Source organism: Triturus cristatus, chromosome 2_1 (genome assembly GCF_964204655.1).
Source record: "Triturus cristatus chromosome 2_1, aTriCri1.1, whole genome shotgun sequence".
NCBI classification, from domain to species: Eukaryota; Metazoa; Chordata; class Amphibia; order Caudata; family Salamandridae; genus Triturus; species Triturus cristatus.
The window spans coordinates 4,821,648-4,846,415 of NC_140581.1; the positions used below are offsets into that span (position 1 = coordinate 4,821,648).

General features: G+C 47.9%; 1 protein-coding gene across 4 annotated transcripts in view; it reads right to left on the bottom strand.

Annotated features, from left to right (window-relative positions):
* LOC146863590 (uncharacterized) overlaps positions 1-24,768 on the bottom strand; it is a 298,140-nt gene that overhangs the window by 103,108 nt on the left and 170,264 nt on the right. For 3 of the 4 annotated variants that reach the window (XM_085627586.1, XM_085627589.1, XM_085627590.1), the window contains 2 exons: positions 11,038-11,322; positions 5,462-5,554 (listed from right to left, as the gene is read on the bottom strand). In XM_085627586.1, the coding sequence (XP_085483712.1) occupies positions 5,462-5,554; positions 11,038-11,322 (378 nt within the window). The remainder of the gene's footprint in view (positions 1-5,461; positions 5,555-11,037; positions 11,323-24,768) is intronic. The other variant, XM_085627591.1, reaches the window with a different exon arrangement.

The window sequence follows — 24,768 nt, forward strand, 5'->3', positions numbered from 1 at the left end:
TCGTATTACATGAATCATCGCTTGAACGGACTCACCTTATCGTATTACATGAATCATCACTTGAACGGACTCACCTCATCGTATTACATGAATCATCACTTGAACAGACTCACCGCATCGTATTACATGAATCATCGCCCGAACGGACTCACCTCATCGTATTACATGAATCATCGCCTGAACGGACTCACCTCATCGTATAACATGAATCATCGCCTGAACAGAACTATATCATCGTATTACATGAATCATCGCCTGAAAGTACTCACCTCATCGTATTACATGAATCATCGCTTGAACGGACTCACCTTATCGTATTACATGAATCATCACTTGAACGGACTCACCTCATCGTATTACATGAATCATCACTTGAACAGACTCACCTCATCGTATTACATGAATCATCGCCCGAACGGACTCACCTCATCGTATTACATGAATCCTTGCCCGAACGGACTCACCTCATCGTATTACATGAATCATCACTTGAACGGACTCACCTCATCGTATTACATGAATCCTCGCCCGAACGGACTCACCTCATCGTATTACATGAATCCTCGCCCGAACGGACTCACCTCATCGTATTACATGAATCATCACTTGAACGGACTCACCTCATCGTATTACATGAATCATGGCTTGAACGGACTCACCTCATCGTATCATATGAATCATCGCCTGAAAGTACTCACCTCATTGTATTACATGAATCATCGCCCAAACGGACTCACCTCATCATATTACATTAATCATCACATCAACGGACTCACCTCATCGTATTACATGAATCATCGCCCGAATGGACTCGCCTCATCATATTACATGAATCATCGCTTGAACGGACTCACCTCATCGTATTACATGAATCCTCGCCCGAACGGACTCACCTCATCGTATTACATGAATCATCACTTGAACGGACTCACCTCATCGTATTACATGAATCCTCGCCTGAACGGACTCACCTCATCGTATTACATGAATCCTCGCCTGAACGGACTCACCTCTTCGTATTACATGAATCCTCGCCTGAACTGACTCATCTCATCGTATTACATTAATCATCCCCTGAACTGACTCATCTCATCGTATTACATGAATCCTCGCCTGAACTGACTCATCTCATCGTATTACATGAATCCTCGCCTGAACTGACTCACCTCATCGTATTACATGAATCCTCGCCTGAACGGACTCACCTCTTCGTATTACATTAATCATCCCCTGAACTGACTCATCTCATCGTATTACATGAATCCTCGCCTGAACGGACTCACCTCATCGTATGTTATGTTAAAAGCATTTTTTAAGGGCACATACACCAACGGTTTCTTGGCGCTCAGATAAGGATTGCGGCAATGGCAGGGGGTTTGCTTTAATCAGTGTATGCTTGAATGAACAACCAAGTCTTTAACTGTTTCCTGAACTGGGCAAGAGAAGTCAAAGACCTGATCTCCGCCGGGAGGGAGTTCCAAAATTGCAGAGGAAGGACAGAGAACCTTAGTCCGCCATGCTTCTTTCGCTTGGCTGAAGGAACTTCCAACAGATTCAAGTGAGAGGATCTAAGATTACGAGAGGGAGTATAGCGGTGCAAGCGGGCCGAAATAAAAACCGGACCGTTACAATGTAGTGCTTTAAAAATGGTGCAACCCATCTTAAAAGCACAGCGCTTGCTCACTGGAAGCCAATGAAGGCTTTTCATTGATGGGCTAACATGATGCCATTTAGGCTGATGAAAGATCAGCCTGGCCGCCTGGTTCCGAACTAGTTGGAGGCGCCTTAGTTGGTATGCCGACATACAGTGAGTTGGCATAATCCAAGCGAGAGCTCACTAGAGCTAGAGTGGCCAGAATCATAGCTTCCCTGCTCAAGAATCTACTGATCTTCTTGAGTCTGCGCAGCTGAAAGAATCGAGCGGAGACGACCGAGTTGATCTGAGCCTTCATAGACAAGTCATTACTGATAATGATCCCCAGACTCTTAGACGAGGCAGCTGGCACAGGGGGATTACCAAGTTTAGGGGGCCAAAAATTAGAATGCCATGGATTTGCTGAGCCACCAGTTAGAATCAGCTCAGTTTTATCCGGGTTCAACTTCAACTGGTTTTTGTTCATCCAGTCACTTATAAAAACCATCGTGTCTTGAATGTTGGACTCAGATGAGGGAGAGGAATTAACATTAAACACCAGCTGAAGATCGTCTGCGTAGTTAAAAATTCCAACATTCCTTTTCCTCAATGAATGAATGAAAGGAAGTAGATAAAGATTAAAAAGGAGTGGGGAAAGAGAAGACACCGGAGGAACCCCACATGTAATATCTCTTTTGTTGGAAGAGAAATTGGCAAGGCGTACCGCTTGGGACCAATTGCTCAGAAAGGAGGAAAGCCACTTCAGAGCCAGACCCTGAATTCCAGCATTGCTGACACGGTCGATCAAGATACCATGATCGACCGTGTCAAAAGCTGCTGTGAGATCCAGGATGTCCGCCCCCTCTCTGAGCACATCCATAACAGTAAGGATGACTTACTCGGTTGAGTGTGCAGGTCTAAAGCCGGCCTGGTGAGTGTCTAAGACCTGGAAGTGTTCAACAAAAGAGCTCAGGCAGTTAGCTACATGGGTCTCTAAAACCTTTCCCAGATAGGGCAGCAAAGAGATGGGGCGATAGATGCTGAGAACCGACAGGTCGGTGCCCAGTTTCTTCAAGATTGGAATAATTTCAGCCCTTTTAAAAGAATCCGGGACAATACCATGCTCAAGCTAGTTATTCATAAATGATCTGGGAGAGTCTGGGCATATATTGAAGGCTTCCCGAAGAATATGAGGGGGACAACAGTCCAAGGGAGAGCCCAAAGTGACCTTATTTAATAAATTCAAAAAAGTCTCCTCCGAAATAGGAGGGATTCGGTAAAGAAAGACGATGTGGGCTTAGATCGCTATTAGGGTCATGATGAGCACTGACCACAGAAGAGATACTAGCCTTGATGGTGGCTATCTTCTCTATAAAATATGAATTAAGAGAGTCACATAGAGATTGAGAAGGGACAGGTTTTGGCGTGACTATCAGGTTTTGAAAGTTAGTAAACTATAGAGAAAATCTCTTTGGATTTATTAGATGCATTAATAATTTTTTGCGAGGAATAGTTAGTTATTCTTTCATCAGGACTAAATAGGACTTTTTTATCTGGGAGGTAGTGACGACGCCATTGGCGTTCTGCTTGCCTATGTTCAAGTTTCTTTAATTTAAGATCTTCCGAGAACCACCGTTGAGCGTCGTGAGGTCTCACGGTCTTAGTTTTTTTGAGGGCGGCGACATGATCACTGGCCAACTTCAACCATAGTTTAATGCTCTCTGCCTGGGTCTGAAAGTCTTCTAATGTAGAGGGGGAGGTGCTCATTAGGCAAGTCCGAAAATGGTCCATGTCTGCTCCTCTCCAATTTCTGGACAATTGATTCTCAATTAGTTGGGGTTTAGGAGAAAGAATACATCGAAGAGTAAATCGAATCAGATGATGATCGGACCAGACACACGGAGATACCAGAGGAGGTATTACATGAATCGTTGCATGAACGGACTCTCCTCATCGTATTATATGAGTCATCACCTGAACGGACTCATCTCATTGTATTACATTAATCATCGCTTGAACTGATTCACCTCATTGAATCACATTAATCATCATCTGAAGAGACTCACCTCATCGTATTACATTAATCATCGCTTGAACGGTCTCACCTCATAGTATAACATGAATCATCGCCTCAGCAGAATTACCTCATCGTATTACATGAATCATCGCCTAAACGGACTCACCTCATCGTATCACATGAATCATCGCCTGAACTGACTCACCTCATCGTATCACATGAATCATCACATGAACGGACTCACATCAACATATTACATGAATCATCGCCTGAATGGACTCACCTCATTGAATTACATGAATCATCCCCTGAATGGACTCACCTCATTGAATTACATGAATCATCCCCTGAATGGACTCACCTCATTGAATTACATGAATCATCCCCTGAACGGACTCACCTCATCGTATCACATGAATCCTCGCCTGAATAGACTCACCTCATCACATTAAATAAATCTTAAGGCATAAGTTCTGACTCAAAACAAATCTGCAAGAGATGCATCTTTTCTACATTATTCAATTAAGGACAAGCGTGTTGAGTAATCTATCAATGTTCTTAAGAGATGCTCTATTCCTTGAACCAATTCGAAGTGAGGTCAAAACAATCAAAGACACCTCATGACCTTTGGGTCGAGGTGATCAAGAAGATGCTAATAACATCTGCAACAATATGTGCACAGAAAGCCCACTGGTTCACATCACGGCAATCACTACCTCTGGCAGCTGTTGCGTTATCGTGCATCTGAGGTAGATTCTCAAAACAGGCTATATTTGAACGCCCCCGAGACCAATGTCGCCAATAATCTAGCTAAGCAAACACAAGGAGATGATGGACGGAGCGCTGAAACTTTTCAGACACTCACCCCCAATCACAGATCTGGGTTGAATCCATCATCATTCTTTAGCTCACTTCGCCACCCCAGTTCAGACACAGCTATATGCATATTAGTCTGACCCTGTGCCTCATGGGAACAGTCCAGCCCGAACTGCCAAGCCAGGTCTTCCCTGAACCGGAAACAAGCATCCTGGGACCGGTTTCTGGGTAACATCCCTCATCAGCCAGGCTAGCTTGAATCCAGTGGTGGAGTGAGCATGGGACCCACGTCTGGGCATACCCTGCTAACTGGACTGTTCCCATGAGGCACAGTGTCAAGACTGATTTGCATATAGCTGTTTCTGAACTGGGGTGGCGAAGTGAGCTAAAGAATGATGATGGATTCAACCCAGATCTGTGACTGGGGCTGAGTATCTGAAAAGTTTCAGCGCTCCGTCCATCATCTCCTTGTGTTTGCTTCGTTCACCCTAAGTTGGCAGGGTAATTTCAGACGTGGGTCCCTTGCTCACTTTGCCACTGGAGTCAAGCTATCCTGGCTGATGAGGGCTGTTACCCCGAAACCGGTCCCAGGATGCTTGTTTCCGGTCCAGGGAAGACCTGGCTTGGCAGTTTGGGCTGGACTGTTTCCATGAGGCACAGGGTCAAGACTGATTTGCACATAGCTGGGTCTGAACTGAGGTGGCGAAGTGAGCTAAAGAACAATGATGGATTCAACTCAGATCTGTGACTGGGGGTGAGTGTCTGAAAGGTTTCGGGGCTCCGTCCATCATCTCTTTGTGTTTGTCAATAACGTAGCTACCACCAACAACCTAGCTTTACTGGTTCCTGACTGGCCACCCTCCAATGGCCGAATGCTGCCTTTTCCAGCACAAGGCTCTTCTTACCTTCAAATGAATCAATGCCCTCCAGCAAATAATGCCTAAAACACTACCTTTCACTGCCAAAGAGTTCGCTTCATTATCTTGATGTCTTACCGAGTCGGACTAAGCGCACAGTCCAGATGCCTTTCAATGCAGAATGACTTGGATCAGGCTGGTCACTCCCCTTCTGTGGCTGCGCCAAGGCTGCTGCATTGGAAAGAGAGAAGAGATGTTGATATAAAGGGCCTTCGAACCTGCGATGTCTGAGCATGCTCTGGAGGACCCCTCTTCAACAGGCAGCACAGAGTGTAGGACATGCCTCAGATAAGGTACGCTAGAAAACACTCCTCAGATAAGCAATGCTAGAAATGTCCTTTACGCATTCCAATGGCACCAATCCTCCCGGACATGCACTGTTCCTGAAGGAAGCGCATACAGCCAGCCCTACCCAAAAGTGAATCAAAGCTATGCTGCTCCCAGACGTCTGCATAGTAAGGCACCTTGTGCCTATGTCTCTCTCTTCATACGCAACCCCTGACGTGCCTACATTCAAGTTATTGCAGATACAGTGACCTTCAGCACACAGCTAGAGACCTGCTTTCTGTGTACATTTCAGAATCTGTCAACTTCTCTAGCTCCAGTCATAGGTAGTGCCTGGAGGTCCTTTCGATTTGTATGTGCACGGAGTATTCAAGCACATAGACGGTCTGTTAACATGTTAACAAGCTCCAAAGGACAGAGTATGAGACGTCCGGGCATGCCTATAGTAACGTGGCTTCGAAATGTAAAAGATATGTTTTGCAGTGTCCCGGTTTCAAGGACTATGAATATATAAAGACATTTAGGAAGACATACCTCGATCAGTACACATCAACATGTTTATAGTTAAACAACTCTCAGATCGATACACATAACAAGGTGTGTGGTGACAGGGCTCTTATGCGAAACACCTCTCAGATCGATACACATAATGAGGTGTGCGGTGACAGGGCTCTTATGCGAAACACCTCTCAGATCGATACACATAATGAGGTGTCTGGTGACAGGGCTCTGATGTGAAACACCTCTCAGATCGATACACATAATGAGGTGTGTAGTGACAGGGCTCTGATGTGAAACACCTCTCAGATCTATACACATAATGAGGTGTGTAGTGACAGGGCTCTGATGTGAAACACCTCTCAGATCGATACACATAATGAGGTGTGCGGTGACAGGGCTCTGATGTGAAACACCTCTCAGATCGATACACATAATGAGGTGTGCGGTGACAGGGCTCTGATGTGAAACACCTCTCAGATCGATACACATAATGAGGTGTGCGGTGACAGGGCTCTTATGCGAAACACCTCTCAGATCGATACACATAATGAGGTGTCTGGTGACAGGGCTCTGATGTGAAACACCTCTCAGATCGATACACATAATGAGGTGTGTAGTGACAGGGCTCTGATGTGAAACACCTCTCAGATCGATACACATAATGAGGTGTCTGGTGACAGGGCTCTGATGTGAAACACCTCTCAGATCGATACACATAATGAGGTGTGTAGTGACAGGGCTCTGATGTGAAACACCTCTCAGATCGATACACATAATGAGGTGTGCGGTGACAGGGCTCTTATGCGAAACACCTCTCAGATCGATACACATAATGAGGTGTCTGGTGACAGGGCTCTTATGCGAAACACCTCTCAGATCGATACACATAATGAGGTGTGTAGTGAGAGGGCTCTGATGTGAAACACCTCTCAGATCGATACACATAATGAGGTGTCTGGTGACAGGGCTCTGATGTGAAACACCTCTCAGATCGATACACATAATGAGGTGTGCGGTGACAGGGCTCTGATGTGAAACACCTCTCAGATCGATACACATAATGAGGTGTCTGGTGACAGGGCTCTGATGTGAAACACCTCTCAGATCGATACACATAATGAGGTGTGCGGTGACAGGGCTCTGATGTAAAACACCTCTCAGATCGATACACATAATGAGGTGTGCGGTGACAGGGCTCTGATGTGAAACACCTCTCAGATCGATACACATAATGAGGTGTGTAGGGAGAGGGCTCTGATGTGAAACACCTCTCAGATCTATACACATAATGAGGTGTGCGGTGACAGGGCTCTTATGCGAAACACCTCTCAGATCGATACACATAATGAGGTGTCTGGTGACAGGGCTCTGATGTGAAACACCTCTCAGATCGATACACATAATGAGGTGTGCGGTGACAGGGCTCTGATGTGAAACACCTCTCAGATCTATACACATAATGAGGTGTCTGGTGACAGGGCTCTGATGTGAAACACCTCTCAGATCGATACACATAATGAGGTGTGCGGTGACAGGGCTCTGATGTGAAACACCTCTCAGATCGATACACATAATGAGGTGTGCGGTGACAGTGCTCTGATGTGAAACACCTCTCAGATCGATACACATAATGAGGTGTCTGGTGACAGGGCTCTGATGTGAAACACCTCTCAGATCGATACACATAATGAGGTGTGTAGTGAGAGGGCTCTGATGTGAAACACCTCTCAGATCTATACACATAATGAGGTGTCTGGTGACAGGGCTCTGATGTGAAACACCTCTCAGATCGATACACATAATGAGGTGTGTAGTGACAGGGCTCTTATGCGAAACACCTCTCAGATCGATACACATAATGAGGTGTCTGGTGACAGGGCTCTGATGTGAAACACCTCTCAGATCGATACACATAATGAGGTGTGTAGTGACAGGGCTCTGATGTGAAACACCTCTCAGATCTATACACATAATGAGGTGTCTGGTGACAGGGCTCTTATGCGAAACACCTCTCAGATCGATACACATAATGAGGTGTCTGGTGACAGGGCTCTGATGTGAAACACCTCTCAGATCGATACACATAATGAGGTGTGTAGTGACAGGGCTCTGATGTGAAACACCTCTCAGATCTATACACATAATGAGGTGTCTGGTGACAGGGCTCTGATGTGAAACACCTCTCAGATCGATACACATAATGAGGTGTGCGGTGACAGGGCTCTGATGTGAAACACCTCTCAGATCGATACACATAATGAGGTGTGTAGTGACAGGGCTCTGATGTGAAACACCTCTCAGATCGATACACATAATGAGGTGTGTAGTGACAGGGCTCTGATGTGAAACACCTCTCAGATCGATACACATAATGAGGTGTGTAGTGAGAGGGCTCTGATGTGAAACACCTCTCAGATCTATACACATAATGAGGTGTCTGGTGACAGGGCTCTGATGTGAAACACCTCTCAGATCGATACACATAATGAGGTGTCTGGTGACAGGGCTCTGATGTGAAACACCTCTCAGATCTATACACATAATGAGGTGTCTGGTGACAGGGCTCTGATGTGAAACACCTCTCAGATCGATACACATAATGAGGTGTGTAGTGACAGGGCTCTGATGTGAAACACCTCTCAGATCGATACACATAATGAGGTGTGCGGTGACAGGGCTCTTATGTGAAACACCTCTCAGATCGATACACATAATGAGGTGTGTAGTGACAGGGCTCTGATGTGAAACACCTCTCAGATCGATACACATAATGAGGTGTGTAGTGACAGGGCTCTGATGTGAAACACCTCTCAGATCTATACACATAATGAGGTGTGTGGTGACAGGGCTCTGATGTGAAACACCTCTCAGATCGATACACATAATGAGGTGTGTAGTGACAGGGCTCTGATGTGAAACACCTCTCAGATCGATACACATAATGAGGTGTGTAGTGAGAGGGCTCTGATGTGAAACACCTCTCAGATCTATACACATAATGAGGTGTCTGGTGACAGGGCTCTGATGTGAAACACCTCTCAGATCGATACACATAATGAGGTGTGCGGTGACAGGGCTCTGATGTGAAACACCTCTCAGATCGATACACATAATGAGGTGTGCGGTGACAGGGCTCTGATGTGAAACACCTCTCAGATCGATACACATAATGAGGTGTGCGGTGACAGGGCTCTGATGTGAAACACCTCTCAGATCGATACACATAATGAGGTGTGTAGTGACAGGGCTCTGATGTGAAACACCTCTCAGATCGATACACATAATGAGTTGTGTGTAGTGAGAGGGCTCTGATGTGAAACACCTCTCAGATCTATACACATAATGAGGTGTCTGGTGACAGGGCTCTGATGTGAAACACCTCTCAGATCGATACACATAATGAGGTGTGCGGTGACAGGGCTCTGATGTGAAACACCTCTCAGATCGATACACATAATGAGGTGTGCGGTGACAGGGCTCTGATGTGAAACACCTCTCAGATCGATACACATAATGAGGTGTGCGGTGACAGGGCTCTGATGTGAAACACCTCTCAGATTGATACACATAATGAGGTGTGCGGTGACAGGGCTCTGATGTGAAACACCTTTCAGATAGATACACATATCAAGTTGTGTGGTGACAGGGCTCATTTGTGGAAGACCTCTCAGATCTATACACATAATAAGGTGTGTGGTGACAGGGCTCTGATGTGAAACACTGTCAGATCTATACAGACAGCGAGGTGTATGGTAACAGGGCTCTGAAAGGAAAGATTTATACCCGTAATGAAGTGTATGGTAACAGGGCTCTGAAGTGAAATACCTCTCAGATCTAAATACATAGAGCCTCATTACGATGTCAGTCGGAAAGTATTCAGACCAACTCGGTCTCAGAATAATTTCTGACCGAATTGGATTTGGGGAGTCTGACCGACCACTTATGATGTTTACGAACACCATTCGGCCAGACTCCCATTGACTTCAATGGGAGCCTGTGTTCTGACTGACAACACAGGCTTCCGTTGAAAAAAGGGGTGGTTGCAGAAAACCTTGCACCCTGTGGCAGGCACCCCTTGCTGCCTGCCACACTTTGCATGGTTGGAACGAAGGTACCCATGGGGACCCCCACGGGCACCAACCGGAGGTCTCCAGGTGAAGGGGGGCCTGCCACAGGCCCCCAAAGTCTGATTTTGACAGCAGATCCGTGTCGGACAAACCTATTCGGAAAGGCTGTCCAAATCTGACATCTAATACGTCATTCGGAAACGGGGTCCTTAGACCTGTACGATTCGGCTCCGAGCGACTCTGTTTCTCCGAATGTCGATCGGAACCGAGTAGGAATGACCAAACGTTTTCTGACTATTGCAATCAATCGGTCGGATGTGTTTCCGAGTCAGTTGGAAAAGCGGGTTCCGAATCAGATTCAGACAAACCGAATGCCTTTCGGAGCCTTTCTGACCGACATCATAATCAGCCCCTTAATGAAGCGTATGGTAACAGGGCCCTGAAGTGAAACACCTCTCAGATCTGTACATATAATGAGGTGTACGGGGACAGGGCGCTGAAGTGAAAACGCTCTCAGATCTATATATATGACCAGGTGTGTGCTGACAGGGCTCTGAAGTAAAACACAGATCTATACACATAACAAGGTATATGGTAAGGGGTTCTGAAGTGAAACACCTCTCAGATCGATACACATAACAAGGTGTATCAAGACAGGGCTCTGTTATGAATCACCTCTCAGATCTATACTGATGTGGACACGTGTCTGATGACAGAGCTCTGATGTTAAACAGCCCTAAGGTACATGCACACACTAGCATATCTTTGGTGATCAACGCATCATGGATGTGAAAGTCTTACACAGGCTCTGACTCTCGGCTCCTCTTGCAGATCGTCCCACATCCTCGCGGGGGGCCTTTTTCATCTCTGGCTCGGCTGGAGTTTGCTGGGTCTTTGGGCTGGAGCCTGGCTCACATTCCTTGAAGGTTTTAAAGATGAATTGCTGTTTTTTATTCCTTCGACTCTTAACTTCTCGACACCTCTTTGCTGAAGCAGCTCGTGTTCTGGGCCGGAGCCCCAGGGCATGAATGCGGTCTGCAATTCCTTGCCAAATCACTTTTTTGGCCTCTGCTCCAAGTTTTCTCCCTGTTGAAGCAAAAGACTTTAATTAAACTGCAGAAGAGCAAGGTGTATTTGAAATCCGTGCGCTGAGAGCACACGCTTCTAACCGCATAAAGAAGGAACACGCTTAATGTTTAGATGGTAGGAGAGCTCAGGAGGAGGCATTAAATGAGAAGGAAGCAGAGCTCTAAAGAACAGTAAAAGGTCCTCGCACTGGGAGATCTTGTCATTGTGTGAGTCTAAAAGAACCCAACCAGCACCAAAGCTGCTCTTGTGTCTGAGGAAACAACATCATATGTCACAGCTGGCCTTTGGGTGTAGGTCTCTGGGTGTGAAGGGAAGAGGATGAGTCTACCATAACTGATGTATGTGGGGATCGTCCCTGGGTGTGTCGTAACTGGTGTATGAGGGGAGACTACCTGGGTGTGTGTCATAAGTGGTGTATGAGGGGAGAAGACCTGGGTGCGTCAAGAGGTGTATGAGGGAAGAGGAACTGGGTGTGTCCTAACTGGTGTATGAGAGGGAAGACCTGGGTGAATCATAAGTGGTGTATGAGGGGAGAAGACCTGGGTGTGTCATAACTGGTGTATGAGGGGAGAATACCTAGGTGTGTGTCATAACTGGTGCAAGAGGGGAGAAGACCTGGGTTTGTCATAACTGGTGTATGAATGAAGGGAGAAGTCCTGGGTGTGTCATAACTGGTGTATGGGTGAAGAAGACCTGGGTGAGTCATACCTGGTGCATGAGGGAAGACCTAGGTGAGTCATAGCTGGTGTATGAGGGAGAAGACCAGTGTGTGTCATAACTGGTTTTTGAGAGAAGAAGAGCTGCATGTGTCATAACTGGTGAATGAGGGAAGAAGACCTGGGTTGTCATAACTGGTGTATGTGGGAAGAAGAACTGGTGTATGAGAGAAGAAGACCTGGGTGTGTCATAAATGGTGTATGAGGGAAGAGGACCTGGGTTTGTCATAACTGGTGTATGAGGGAAGAAGACCAGGGTGTGTCATAAGTGGTGTATGAAGACCTGGCTGAGTCATAACTGGTGTTTGATGGGGTAGACCTGGGTGAGTTATAACTGGTGTATGAGGGAAGACTACCTGGGTGCGTCATAACTGGTGTATGAGGGGAGAAGACCTGGGTGAGTCATATCTGGTGTATGGGGGAGAAGACCTGGGTGAGTCATAACTGGTGTATGAGGGAAGAAAACCTGGGTGTGTCATAACTGGTGTATGAGGGGAGAAGACCTGGGTGTGTCATAACTGGAGTATGAGGGGAGAAGACCAGGGTGTGTCATAACTGGTGTATAAGGGGAGACCTGGGTGAGTTATAATTGGTGTATGTGGTAGAGGACCTGGGTGAGTCATAACTGGTGTATGAGGGAAGAACTGGGTGTGTCATAACTGGTGTTTGAGACGAGAAGACCTGGGTGTGTCATAACTGGTATATAAGGGAAGAAGACCTGGGTGAGTCATAACTGGTGTATGAGGAGAGAACTGGGTGTGTCATAACTGGTGTATGAGGGGAGACCTGGGTGTGTCATAACAGGTGTATGAGGGGAGAACTGGGTGTGTCATAACTGGTGTATGAGCGAGAGGACCAGGGTGAGTCATAACAGGTGTATGAGAGAAGACCTGGGTGTGTCATAACTCGTGTATGAAGGGAGAACTGGGTGTGTCATAGCTGGTGTATGAGAGAAGAAGACCTGGGTGAGTCATAACTGGTGTATGAGGGAAGAAGACCAGGGTGTATGAGGGAAGACCTGGGTGATTCATAACTGGTGTATGAGGGAAGAAGACCTGGGTGTGTCATAACTGGTGTATTAAGGGAGAACTGGGTGTGTCATAGCTGGTGTATGAGAGAAGAAGACCTGGGTGATTCATAACTGGTGTATGAGGGAAGAAGACCAGGGTGTGTCAAAACTGGTGTATGAGGGAAAAAGACCTGGGTGTGTCATAACTGGTGTATGGAGAACTGGGTGTGTCATAGCTGGTGTATGAGAAGAAGAAGACCTGGTGGGTCATAACTTGTGTATGAGGGAAGAAGACCAGGGTGTGTCAACACTGGTGTATGAGGAAAGACCTGGGTGATTCATAACTGGTGTATGAGGGAAGAAGACCTGGGTGTGTCATAAGTGGTGTATTAAGGGAGAACTGGGTGTGTCATAGCTGGTGTATGAGAGAAGAACACCTGGGTGATTCATAACTGGTGTATGAGGGAAGAAGACCAGGGTGTGTCAAAACTGGTGTATGAGGGAAGACCGGAGTGTTGCATAACTGGTGTATGAGGGGAAGAAGACCTGGGTGTGTCATAGCTGGTGTATGAGGGAAAACCTGGGTGAGTCATAACTGGTGTATGAAGGGAGAAGACCTGGGTGTGTCATAGCTGGTGTATGAGGGAAGAAGACCTGGGTGTGTCATAACTGGTATATGAGGGGAAAAGACCTGGGTGAGTCATAACTGGTGTATGAGGGAAGAAGACCTGGGTGTGTCATAACTGGTGTATGAGGGGAGAAGACCTGGGTGAGTCATAACTGGTGTATGAGGGGAGAAGACTAGGGTGTGTCATAACTGGTGTATAAAGGGAGAAGACCAGGATGTGTCAACTGGTGTATGAGGGGAGAACCGGGTGTGTCATAATTGGTGTATGAGGGAGAAGACCTGGGTGTGTCATAACTGGTGTATGAGGGGAGAAGGTGTGTCATAACTGGTGTATGAGGGAAGAAGACCTGGGTGTGTCATAACCGGGGTATGAGGGGAGAAGACCAGGGTGTGTCATAACTGGTGTATGAGGGAGAAGACCTGGGTGTGTCATAACTGGTGTATGAGGGGAGAACTGGGTGTGTCATAACTGGTGTATGAGGGGAGAAGACCTAGGTGTGTCATAACTGGTGTATGAGGGGAGAAGTGGGTGTGTCATAACTGGTGTATGAGGGGAGAAGACCTGGGTGTGTTGGTGTATGAGGGGAGAAGACCTGGGTGTGTCATAACTGGTGTATGAGGGAGAGAACCAGGGTGAGTCATAACTGGTGTGTAAGGGGAGAAGACTTGGGTGTGTCATAACTGGTGTATGAGGGGAGAAGACCTGGGTGTGTCATAACTGGTGTATGAGGGGAGACCTGGATGTGTCATAACTGGTATATGAGGAGAGGGCCAGGGCGAGTCATAACTGGTATATGAGGGGAGACCTGGGTGTGTCATAACTGGTGTTTGAGGGAAGAAGACCAGGGTGTGTCATAACTGGTGTATGAGGGGAGAAGTGGGTGTGTCATAACTAGTGTAAGAGGGGAGAAGACCTGGGTTTGTCATAACTGGTGTATGAGGGGAGAATACCTGGGTGTGTGTCATAAGTGGTGTATGAGGGGAGAAGACCAGGGTGTGTAATAACTGGTGTATGAGGGGAGAAGACCTGGGTGTGTCATAACTGGTGTATGAGGGAAAACCTGGGTGAGTCATAACTGGTGTATGAGGGGAGAAGACCTGGGTGTGTCATAGCTGGTGTATGAGGGAAAACCTGGGTGAGTCATAACTGGTGTATGAAGGGAGAAGACCTGGGTGTGTCATAGCTGGTGTATGAGGGAAGAAGACCTGGGTGTGTCATAACTGGTATATGAGGGGAAAAGACCTGGGTGAGTCATAACTGGTGTATGAGGGAAGAAGACCTGGGTGTGTCATAACTGGTGTATGAGGGGAGAAGACCTGGGTGAGTCATAACTGGTGTATGAGGGGAGAAGACTAGGGTGTGTCATAACTGGTGTATAAAGGGAGAAGACCAGGATGTGTCAACTGGTGTATGAGGGGAGAACCGGGTGTGTCATAATTGGTGTATGAGGGAGAAGACCTGGGTGTGTCATAACTGGTGTATGAGGGGAGAAGGTGTGTCATAACTGGTGTATGAGGGAAGAAGACCTGGGTGTGTCATAACCGGGGTATGAGGGGAGAAGACCAGGGTGTGTCATAACTGGTGTATGAGGGAGAAGACCTGGGTGTGTCATAACTGGTGTATGAGGGGAGAACTGGGTGTGTCATAACTGGTGTATGAGGGGAGAAGACCTAGGTGTGTCATAACTGGTGTATGAGGGGAGAAGTGGGTGTGTCATAACTGGTGTATGAGGGGGGAAGACCTGGGTGTGTTGGTGTATGAGGGGAGAAGACCTGGGTGTGTCATAACTGGTGTATGAGGGAGAGAACCAGGGTGAGTCATAACTGGTGTGTAAGGGGAGAAGACTTGGGTGTGTCATAACTGGTGTATGAGGGGAGAAGACCTGGGTGTGTCATAACTGGTGTATGAGGGGAGACCTGGATGTGTCATAACTGGTATATGAGGAGAGGGCCAGGGCGAGTCATAACTGGTATATGAGGGGAGACCTGGGTGTGTCATAACTGGTGTTTGAGGGAAGAAGACCAGGGTGTGTCATAACTGGTGTATGAGGGGAGAAGTGGGTGTGTCATAACTAGTGTAAGAGGGGAGAAGACCTGGGTTTGTCATAACTGGTGTATGAGGGGAGAATACCTGGGTGTGTGTCATAAGTGGTGTATGAGGGGAGAAGACCAGGGTGTGTAATAACTGGTGTATGAGGGGAGAAGACCTGGGTGTGTCATAAGTTGTGTATGAGGGAGAAGACCTGGGTGTGTCATAACTGGTGCATGAGATGGGAAGACCTGGGTGTGTCATAACTGGTGTATGAGGGGAGAGACCTTGGTGTGTCATAAGTGGTGTATGAGGGGAGAAGTCCTGTGTGTGTCTTAACTGGTGTATGAGGGGAGAGGTCCTGGGTGTGTCATAACTGGTGTATGGGGGAAGAAGACCTGGGTGAGTCATACCTGGTGTATGAGGGAAGACATGGGTGAGTCATAACTGGTGTATGAGGGAGACGACCAGGGTTTGTCATAACTGGTTTTTGAGGGAAGAAGACCTGCATGTGTCATAACTGGTGTATGAGGGAAGAAGACCTGGGTGTGTCATAACTGGTGTATGAGGGAAGAAGACCTGGGTTTGTCATAACTGGTGTATGAGGGAAAAAGACCAGGGTGTGTCATAAGTTGTGTATGAAGGAAGACCTGGGTGAGTCATAACTGGTGTATGAGGGAAGACTACCTGGGTGAGTCATAACTGGTGTATGAGGGGAGAAGAACTGGGTGAGTCATACCTGGTGTATGGGGGAGAAGACCTGGGTGAGTCATAACTGGTGTATGAGGGGAGAAGACCTGGGTGTGTCATAACCGGTGTATGAGGGGAGAAGACCTGGGTGAATCATAACTGGTGTATGAGGGGAGAAGATATGGGTGTGTCATAACTGGTGTATGAGGGAAGACTACCTGGGTGAGTCATAACTGGTGTATGAGGGGAGAAGAACTGGGTGAGTCATACCTCGTGTATGGGGGAGAAGACCTGGGTGAGTCATAACTGGTGTATGAGGGGAGAAGACCTGGGTGTGTCATAACTGGTGTATGAGAGGAGAAGACCTGGGTGTGTCATAACTGGTGTATGAGGGGAGAAGGTGTGTCATAGCTGGTGTATGAGAGAAGAAGACCTGGGTGAGTCATAACTGGTGTATGAGGGAAGAAGACCAGGGTGTATGAGGGAAGACCTGGGTGATTCATAACTGGTGTATGAGGGAAGAAGACCTGGGTGTGTCATAACTGGTGTATTAAGGGAGAACTGGGTGTGTCATAGCTGGTGTATGAGAGAAGAAGACCTGGGTGATTCATAACTGGTGTATGAGGGAAGAAGACCAGGGTGTGTCAAAACTGGTGTATGAGGGAAGAAGACCTGGGTGTGTCATAACTGGTGTATGGAGAACTGGGTGTGTCATAGCTGGTGTATGAGAAGAAGAAGACCTGGTGGGTCATAACTTGTGTATGAGGGAAGAAGACCAGGGTGTGTCAACACTGGTGTATGAGGAAAGACCTGGGTGATTCATAACTGGTGTATGAGGGAAGAAGACCTGGGTGTGTCATAAGTGGTGTATTAAGGGAGAACTGGGTGTGTCATAGCTGGTGTATGAGAGAAGAACACCTGGGTGATTCATAACTGGTGTATGAGGGAAGAAGACCAGGGTGTGTCAAAACTGGTGTATGAGGGAAGACCGGAGTGTTGCATAACTGGTGTATGAGGGGAAGAAGACCTGGGTGTGTCATAACTGGTGTATGAGGGAAAACCTGGGTGAGTCATAACTGGTGTTTGAGGGGAGAAGACCTGGGTGTGTCATAGCTGGTGTATGAGGGAAAACCTGGGTGAGTCATAACTGGTGTATGAAGGGAGAAGACCTGGGTGTGTCATAGCTGGTGTATGAGGGAAGAAGACCTGGGTGTGTCATAACTGGTATATGAGGGGAAAAGACCTGGGTGAGTCATAACTGGTGTATGAGGGAAGAAGACCTGGGTGTGTCATAACTGGTGTATGAGGGGAGAAGACCTGGGTGAGTCATAACTGGTGTATGAGGGGAGAAGACTAGGGTGTGTCATAACTGGTGTATAAAGGGAGAAGACCAGGATGTGTCAACTGGTGTATAAGGGGAGAACCGGGTGTGTCATAATTGGTGTATGAGGGAGAAGACCTGGGTGTGTCATAACTGGTGTATGAGGGGAGAAGGTGTGTCATAACTGGTGTATGAGGGAAGAAGACCTGGGTGTGTCATAACCGGGGTATGAGGGGAGAAGACCAGGGTGTGTCATAACTGGTGTATGAGGGAGAAGACCTGGGTGTGTCATAACTGGTGTATGAGGGGAGAACTGGGTGTGTCATAACTGGTGTATGAGGGGAGAAGACCTAGGTGTGTCATAACTGGTGTATGAGGGGAGAAGTGGGTGTGTCATAACTGGTGTATGAGGGGAGAAGACCTGGGTGTGTTGGTGTATGAGGGGAGAAGACCTGGGTGTGTCATAACTGGTGTATGAGGGAGAGAACCAGGGTGAGTCATAACTGGTGTGTAAGGGGAGAAGACTTGGGTGTGTCATAACTGGTGTATGAGGGGAGAAGACCTGGGTGTGTCATAACTGGTGTATGAGGGGAGACCTGGATGTGTCATAACTGGTATATGAGGAGAGGGCCAGGGCGAGTCATAACTGGTATATGAGGGGAGACCTGGGTGTGTCATAACTGGTGTTTGAGGGAAGAAGACCAGGGTGTGTCATAACTGGTGTATGAGGGGAGAAGTGGGTGTGTCATAACTAGTGTAAGAGGGGAGAAGACCTGGGTTTGTCATAACTGGTGTATGAGGGGAGAATACCTGGGTGTGTGTCATAAGTGGTGTATGAGGGGAGAAGACCAGGGTGTGTAATAACTGGTGTATGAGGGGAGAAGACCTGGGTGTGTCATAAGTTGTGTATGAGGGAGAAGACCTGGGTGTGTCATAACTGGTGCATGAGATGGGAAGACCTGGGTGTGTCATAACTGGTGTATGAGGGGAGAGACCTTGGTGTGTCATAAGTGGTGTATGAGGGGAGAAGTCCTGTGTGTGTCATAACTGGTGTATGAGGGGAGAGGTCCTGGGTGTGTCATAACTGGTGTATGGGGGAAGAAGACCTGGGTGAGTCATACCTGGTGTATGAGGGAAGACATGGGTGAGTCATAACTGGTGTATGAGGGAGACGACCAGGGTTTGTCATAACTGGTTTTTGAGGGAAGAAGACCTGCATGTGTCATAACTGGTGTATGAGGGAAGAAGACCTGGGTGTGTCATAACTGGTGTATGAGGGAAGAAGACCTGGGTTTGTCAGAACTGGTGTATGAGGGAAAAAGACCAGGGTGTGTCATAAGTTGTGTATGAAGGAAGACCTGGGTGAGTCATAACTGGTGTATGAGGGAAGACTACCTGGGTGAGTCATAACTGGTGTATGAGGGGAGAAGAACTGGGTGAGTCATACCTGGTGTATGGGGGAGAAGACCTGGGTGAGTCATAACTGGTGTATGAGGGGAGAAGACCTGGGTGTGTCATAACCGGTGTATGAGGGGAGAAGACCTGGGTGAATCATAACTGGTGTATGAGGGGAGAAGATATGGGTGTGTCATAACTGGTGTATGAGGGAAGACTACCTGGGTGAGTCATAACTGGTGTATGAGGGGAGAAGAACTGGGTGAGTCATACCTCGTGTATGGGGGAGAAGACCTGGGTGAGTCATAACTGGTGTATGAGGGGAGAAGACCTGGGTGTGTCATAACTGGTGTATGAGAGGAGAAGACCTGGGTGTGTCATAACTGGTGTATGAGGGGAGAAGGTGTGTCATAACTGGTGTATGAGGGGAGAAGACCTGGGTGTGTCATAACTGGTGTATGAGGGGAGAAGACCTGGGTGAATCATAACTGGTGTATGAGGGGAGAAGATATGGGTGTGTCCTAACTGGTGTATGAGGGGAGACCTGGGTGTGTCCTAACTGGTGTATGAGGGGAGACCTGGGTGAGTTATAACTGGTGTATGAGGGAGAGGACCTGGGTGAGTCATAACTAGTGTATGAGGGAAGAACTGGGTGTGTCATAACTGGTGTATGAGGCGAGAAGACCTGGGTGTGTCATAACTGGTATATGAGGGAAGAAGACCTGGGTGAGTCATAACTGGTGTATGAGGGGAGAACTGGGTGTGTCATAACTGGTGTATGAGGGAGAAGACCTGGGTGTGTCATAACTGGTGTATGAGGGGAGAAGGTGTGTCATAACTGGTGTATGAGGGAAGAAGACCAGGGTGTGTCATAACCGGGGTATGAGGGGAGAAGACCAGGGTGTGTCATAACTGGTGTATGAGGGAGAAGACCTGGGTGTGTCATAACTGGTGTATGAGGGGAGAACTGGGTGTGTCATAACTGGTGTATGAGCGGAGAAGACCTAGGTGTGTCATAACTGGTGTATGAGGGGAGAACTGGGTGTGTCATAACTGGTGTATGAGGGGAGAAGACCTGGGTGTGTTGGTGTATGAGGGGAGAAGACCTGGGTGTGTCATAACTGGTGTATGAGGGAGAGAACCAGGGTGAGTCATAACTGGTGTGTGAGGGGAGAAGACTTGGGTGTGTCATAACTGGTGTATGAGGGGAGAAGACCTGGATGTGTCATAACTGGTGTATGAGGGGAGAAGACCTGGGTGTGTTGGTGTATGAGGGGAGAAGACCTGGGTGTGTCATAACTGGTGTATGAGGGAGAGAACCAGGGTGAGTCATAACTGGTGTGTGAGGGGAGAAGACTTGGGTGAGTCATAACTGGTGTTTGACGGGGAAGACCTGGGTGAGTTATAACTGGTGTATGAGGGAAGACTACCTGGGTGAGTCATAACTGGTGTATGAGGGGAGAAGAACTGGGTGAGTCATACCTGGTGTATGGGGGAGAAGACCTGGGTGAGTCATAACTGGTGTATGAGGGGAGAAGACCTGGGTGTGTCATAACTGGTGTATGAGAGGAGAAGACCTGGGTGTGTCATAACTGGTGTATGAGGGGAGAAGGTGTGTCATAACTGGTGTATGAGGGGAGAAGACCTGGGTGTGTCATAACTGGTGTATGAGGGGAGAAGACCTGGGTGAATCATAACTGGTGTATGAGGGGAGAAGATATGGGTGTGTCATAACTGGTGTATGAGGGAAGACCTGGGTGTGTCCTAACTGGTGTATGAGGGGAGACCTGGGTGAGTTATAACTGGTGTATGAGGGAGAGGACCTGGGTGAGTCATAACTAGTGTATGAGGGAAGAACTGGGTGTGTCATAACTGGTGTATGAGACGAGAAGACCTGGGTGTGTCATAACTGGTATATGAGGGAAGAAGACCTGGGTGAGTCATAACTGGTGTATGAGGGGAGAACTGGGTGTATCATAACTGGTGTATGAGGGAGAAGACCTGGGTGTGTCATAACTGGTGTATGAGGGGAGAAGGTGTGTCATAACTGGTGTATGAGGGAAGAAGACCTGGGTGTGTCATAACCGGGGTATGAGGGGAGAAGACCAGGGTGTGTCATAACTGGTGTATGAGGGAGAAGACCTGGGTGTGTCATAACTGGTGTATGAGGGGAGAACTGGGTGTGTCATAACTGGTGTATGAGGGGAGAAGACCAAGGTGTGTCATAACTGGTGTATGAGGGGAGAACTGGGTGTGTCATAACTGGTGTATGAGGGGAGAAGACCTGGGTGTGTTGGTGTATGAGGGGAGAAGACCTGGGTGTGTCATAACTGGTGTATGAGGGAGAGAACCAGGGTGAGTCATAACTGGTGTGTGAGGGGAGAAGACTTGGGTGTGTCATAACTGGTGTATGAGGGGAGAAGACCTGGGTGTGTCATAACTGGTGTATGAGGGGAGACCTGGATGTGTCATAACTGGTATATGAGGAGAGGGCCAGGGTGAGTCATAACTGGTATATGAGGGGAGACCTGGGTGTGTCATAACTGGTGTTTGAGGTAAGAAGACCAGGGTGTGTCATAACTGGTGTATGAGGGGAGAAGTGGGTGTGTCATAACTAGTGTAAGAGGGGAGAAGACCTGGGTGTGTCATAACTGGTGTATGAGGGAAAACCTGGGTGTGCATAACTGATGTATGAGGGAAGAAGACCTGGGTGTGTCATAACTGGTGTATGAAGGGAGAACTGGGTGTGTCATAGCTGGTGTATGAGAGAAGAAGACCAGGGTGTGTCAACACTGGTGTATGAGGGAAGACCTGGGTGTGACATAACTGGTGTATGAGGGAAGAAGACCTTGGTGTGTCATAACTGGTGTATGAGGGAAAACCTGGGTGTGCCATAACTGATGTATGAGGGAAGAAGACCTGGGTGTGTCATAACTGGTGTATGAAGGGAGAACTGGGTGTGTCATAGCTGGTATACGAGAGAAGACCTGGGTGAGTCATACCTGGTGTATGAGGGAAGAAGACCAGGGTGTGTCAAAACTGGTGTATGAGGGAAGAAGACCTGGGTGAGTCATAACTGGTGCATGAGGGGAGAAGACCTGGGTATGTCATAGCTGGTGTATGAGGGAAGAAGACTTGGGTGTGTCATAACTGGTATATGAGGGGAAAAGACCTGGGTGAGTCATAACTGGTGTATGAGGGGAGAAGACCTGGGTGAATCATAACTGGTGTATGAGGGGAGAAGATATGGGTGTGTCATAACTGGTGTATGAGATGGGAAGACCTGGGTGTGTCATAACTGGTGTATGAGGGGAGAGACCTTGGTGTGTCATAAGTGGTGTATGAGGGGAGAAGTCCTGTGTGTGTCATAACTGGTGTATGAGGGGAGAGGTCCTGGGTGTGTCATAACTGGTGTATGGGGGAAGAAGACCTGGGTGAGTCATACCTGGTGTATGAGGGAAGACCTGGGTGAGTCATAACTGGTGTATGAGGGAGAAGACCAGGGTGTGTCATAACTGGTTTTTGAGGGAAGAAGACCTGCATGTGTCATAACTGGTGTATGAGGGAAGAAGACCTGGGTTTGTCATAACTGGTGTTTGAGGGAAAAAGACCAGGGTGTGTCATAAGTTGTGTATGAAGGAAGACCTGGGTGAGTCATAACTGGTGTTTGACGGGGAAGACCTGGGTGAGTTATAACTGGTGTATGAGGGAAGACTACCTGGGTGAGTAATAACTGGTGTATGAGGGGAGAAGAACTGGGTGAGTCATACCTGGTGTATGGGGGAGAAGACCTGGGTGAGTCATAACTGGTGTATGAGGGGAGAAGACCTGGGTGTGTCATAACAGGTGTATGAGAGGAGAAGACCTGGGTGTGTCATAACTGGTGTATGAGGGGAGAAGGTGTGTCATAACTGGTGTATGAGGGGAGAAGACCTGGGTGTGTCATAACTGGTGTATGAGGGGAGAAGACCTGGGTGAGTCATAACTGGTGTATGAGGGGAGAAGATATGGGTGTGTCCTAACTGGTGTATGAGGGGAGACCTGGGTGTGTCCTAACTGGTGTATGAGGGGAGACCTGGGTGAGTTATAACTGGTGTATGAGGGAGAGGACCTGGGTGAGTCATAACTAGTGTATGAGGGAAGAACTGGGTGTGTCATAACTGGTGTATGAGGCGAGAAGACCTGGGTGTGTCATAACTGGTATATGAGGGAAGAAGACCTGGGTGAGTCATAACTGGTGTATGAGGGGAGAACTGGGTGTGTCATAACTGGTGTATGAGGGAGAAGACCTGGGTGTGTCATAACTGGTGTATGAGGGGAGAAGGTGTGTCATAACTGGTGTATGAGGGAAGAAGACCAGGGTGTGTCATAACCGGGGTATGAGGGGAGAAGACCAGGGTGTGTCATAACTGGTGTATGAGGGAGAAGACCTGGGTGTGTCATAACTGGTGTATGAGGGGAGAACTCGGTGTGTCATAACTGGTGTATGAGCGGAGAAGACCTAGGTGTGTCATAACTGGTGTATGAGGGGAGAACTGGGTGTGTCATAACTGGTGTATGAGGGGAGAAGACCTGGGTGTGTTGGTGTATGAGGGGAGAAGACCTGGGTGTGTCATAACTGGTGTATGAGGGAGAGAACCAGGGTGAGTCATAACTGGTGTGTGAGGGGAGAAGACTTGGGTGTGTCATAACTGGTGTATGAGGGGAGAAGACCTGGGTGTGTCATAACTGGTGTATGAGGGGAGACCTGGATGTGTCATAACTGGTGTATGAGGGGAGAAGACCTGGGTGTGTTGGTGTATGAGGGGAGAAGACCTGGGTGTGTCATAACTGGTGTATGAGGGAGAGAACCAGGGTGAGTCATAACTGGTGTGTGAGGGGAGAAGACTTGGGTGAGTCATAACTGGTGTTTGACGGGGAAGACCTGGGTGAGTTATAACTGGTGTATGAGGGAAGACTACCTGGGTGAGTCATAACTGGTGTATGAGGGGAGAAGAACTGGGTGAGTCATACCTGGTGTATGGGGGAGAAGACCTGGGTGAGTCATAACTGGTGTATGAGGGGAGAAGACCTGGGTGTGTCATAACTGGTGTATGAGAGGAGAAGACCTGGGTGTGTCATAACTGGTGTATGAGGGGAGAAGGTGTGTCATAACTGGTGTATGAGGGGAGAAGACCTGGGTGTGTCATAACTGGTGTATGAGGGGAGAAGACCTGGGTGAATCATAACTGGTGTATGAGGGGAGAAGATATGGGTGTGTCATAACTGGTGTATGAGGGAAGACCTGGGTGTGTCCTAACTGGTGTATGAGGGGAGACCTGGGTGAGTTATAACTGGTGTATGAGGGAGAGGACCTGGGTGAGTCATAACTAGTGTATGAGGGAAGAACTGGGTGTGTCATAACTGGTGTATGAGACGAGAAGACCTGGGTGTGTCATAACTGGTATATGAGGGAAGAAGACCTGGGTGAGTCATAACTGGTGTATGAGGGGAGAACTGGGTGTATCATAACTGGTGTATGAGGGAGAAGACCTGGGTGTGTCATAACTGGTGTATGAGGGGAGAAGGTGTGTCATAACTGGTGTATGAGGGAAGAAGACCTGGGTGTGTCATAACCGGGGTATGAGGGGAGAAGACCAGGGTGTGTCATAACTG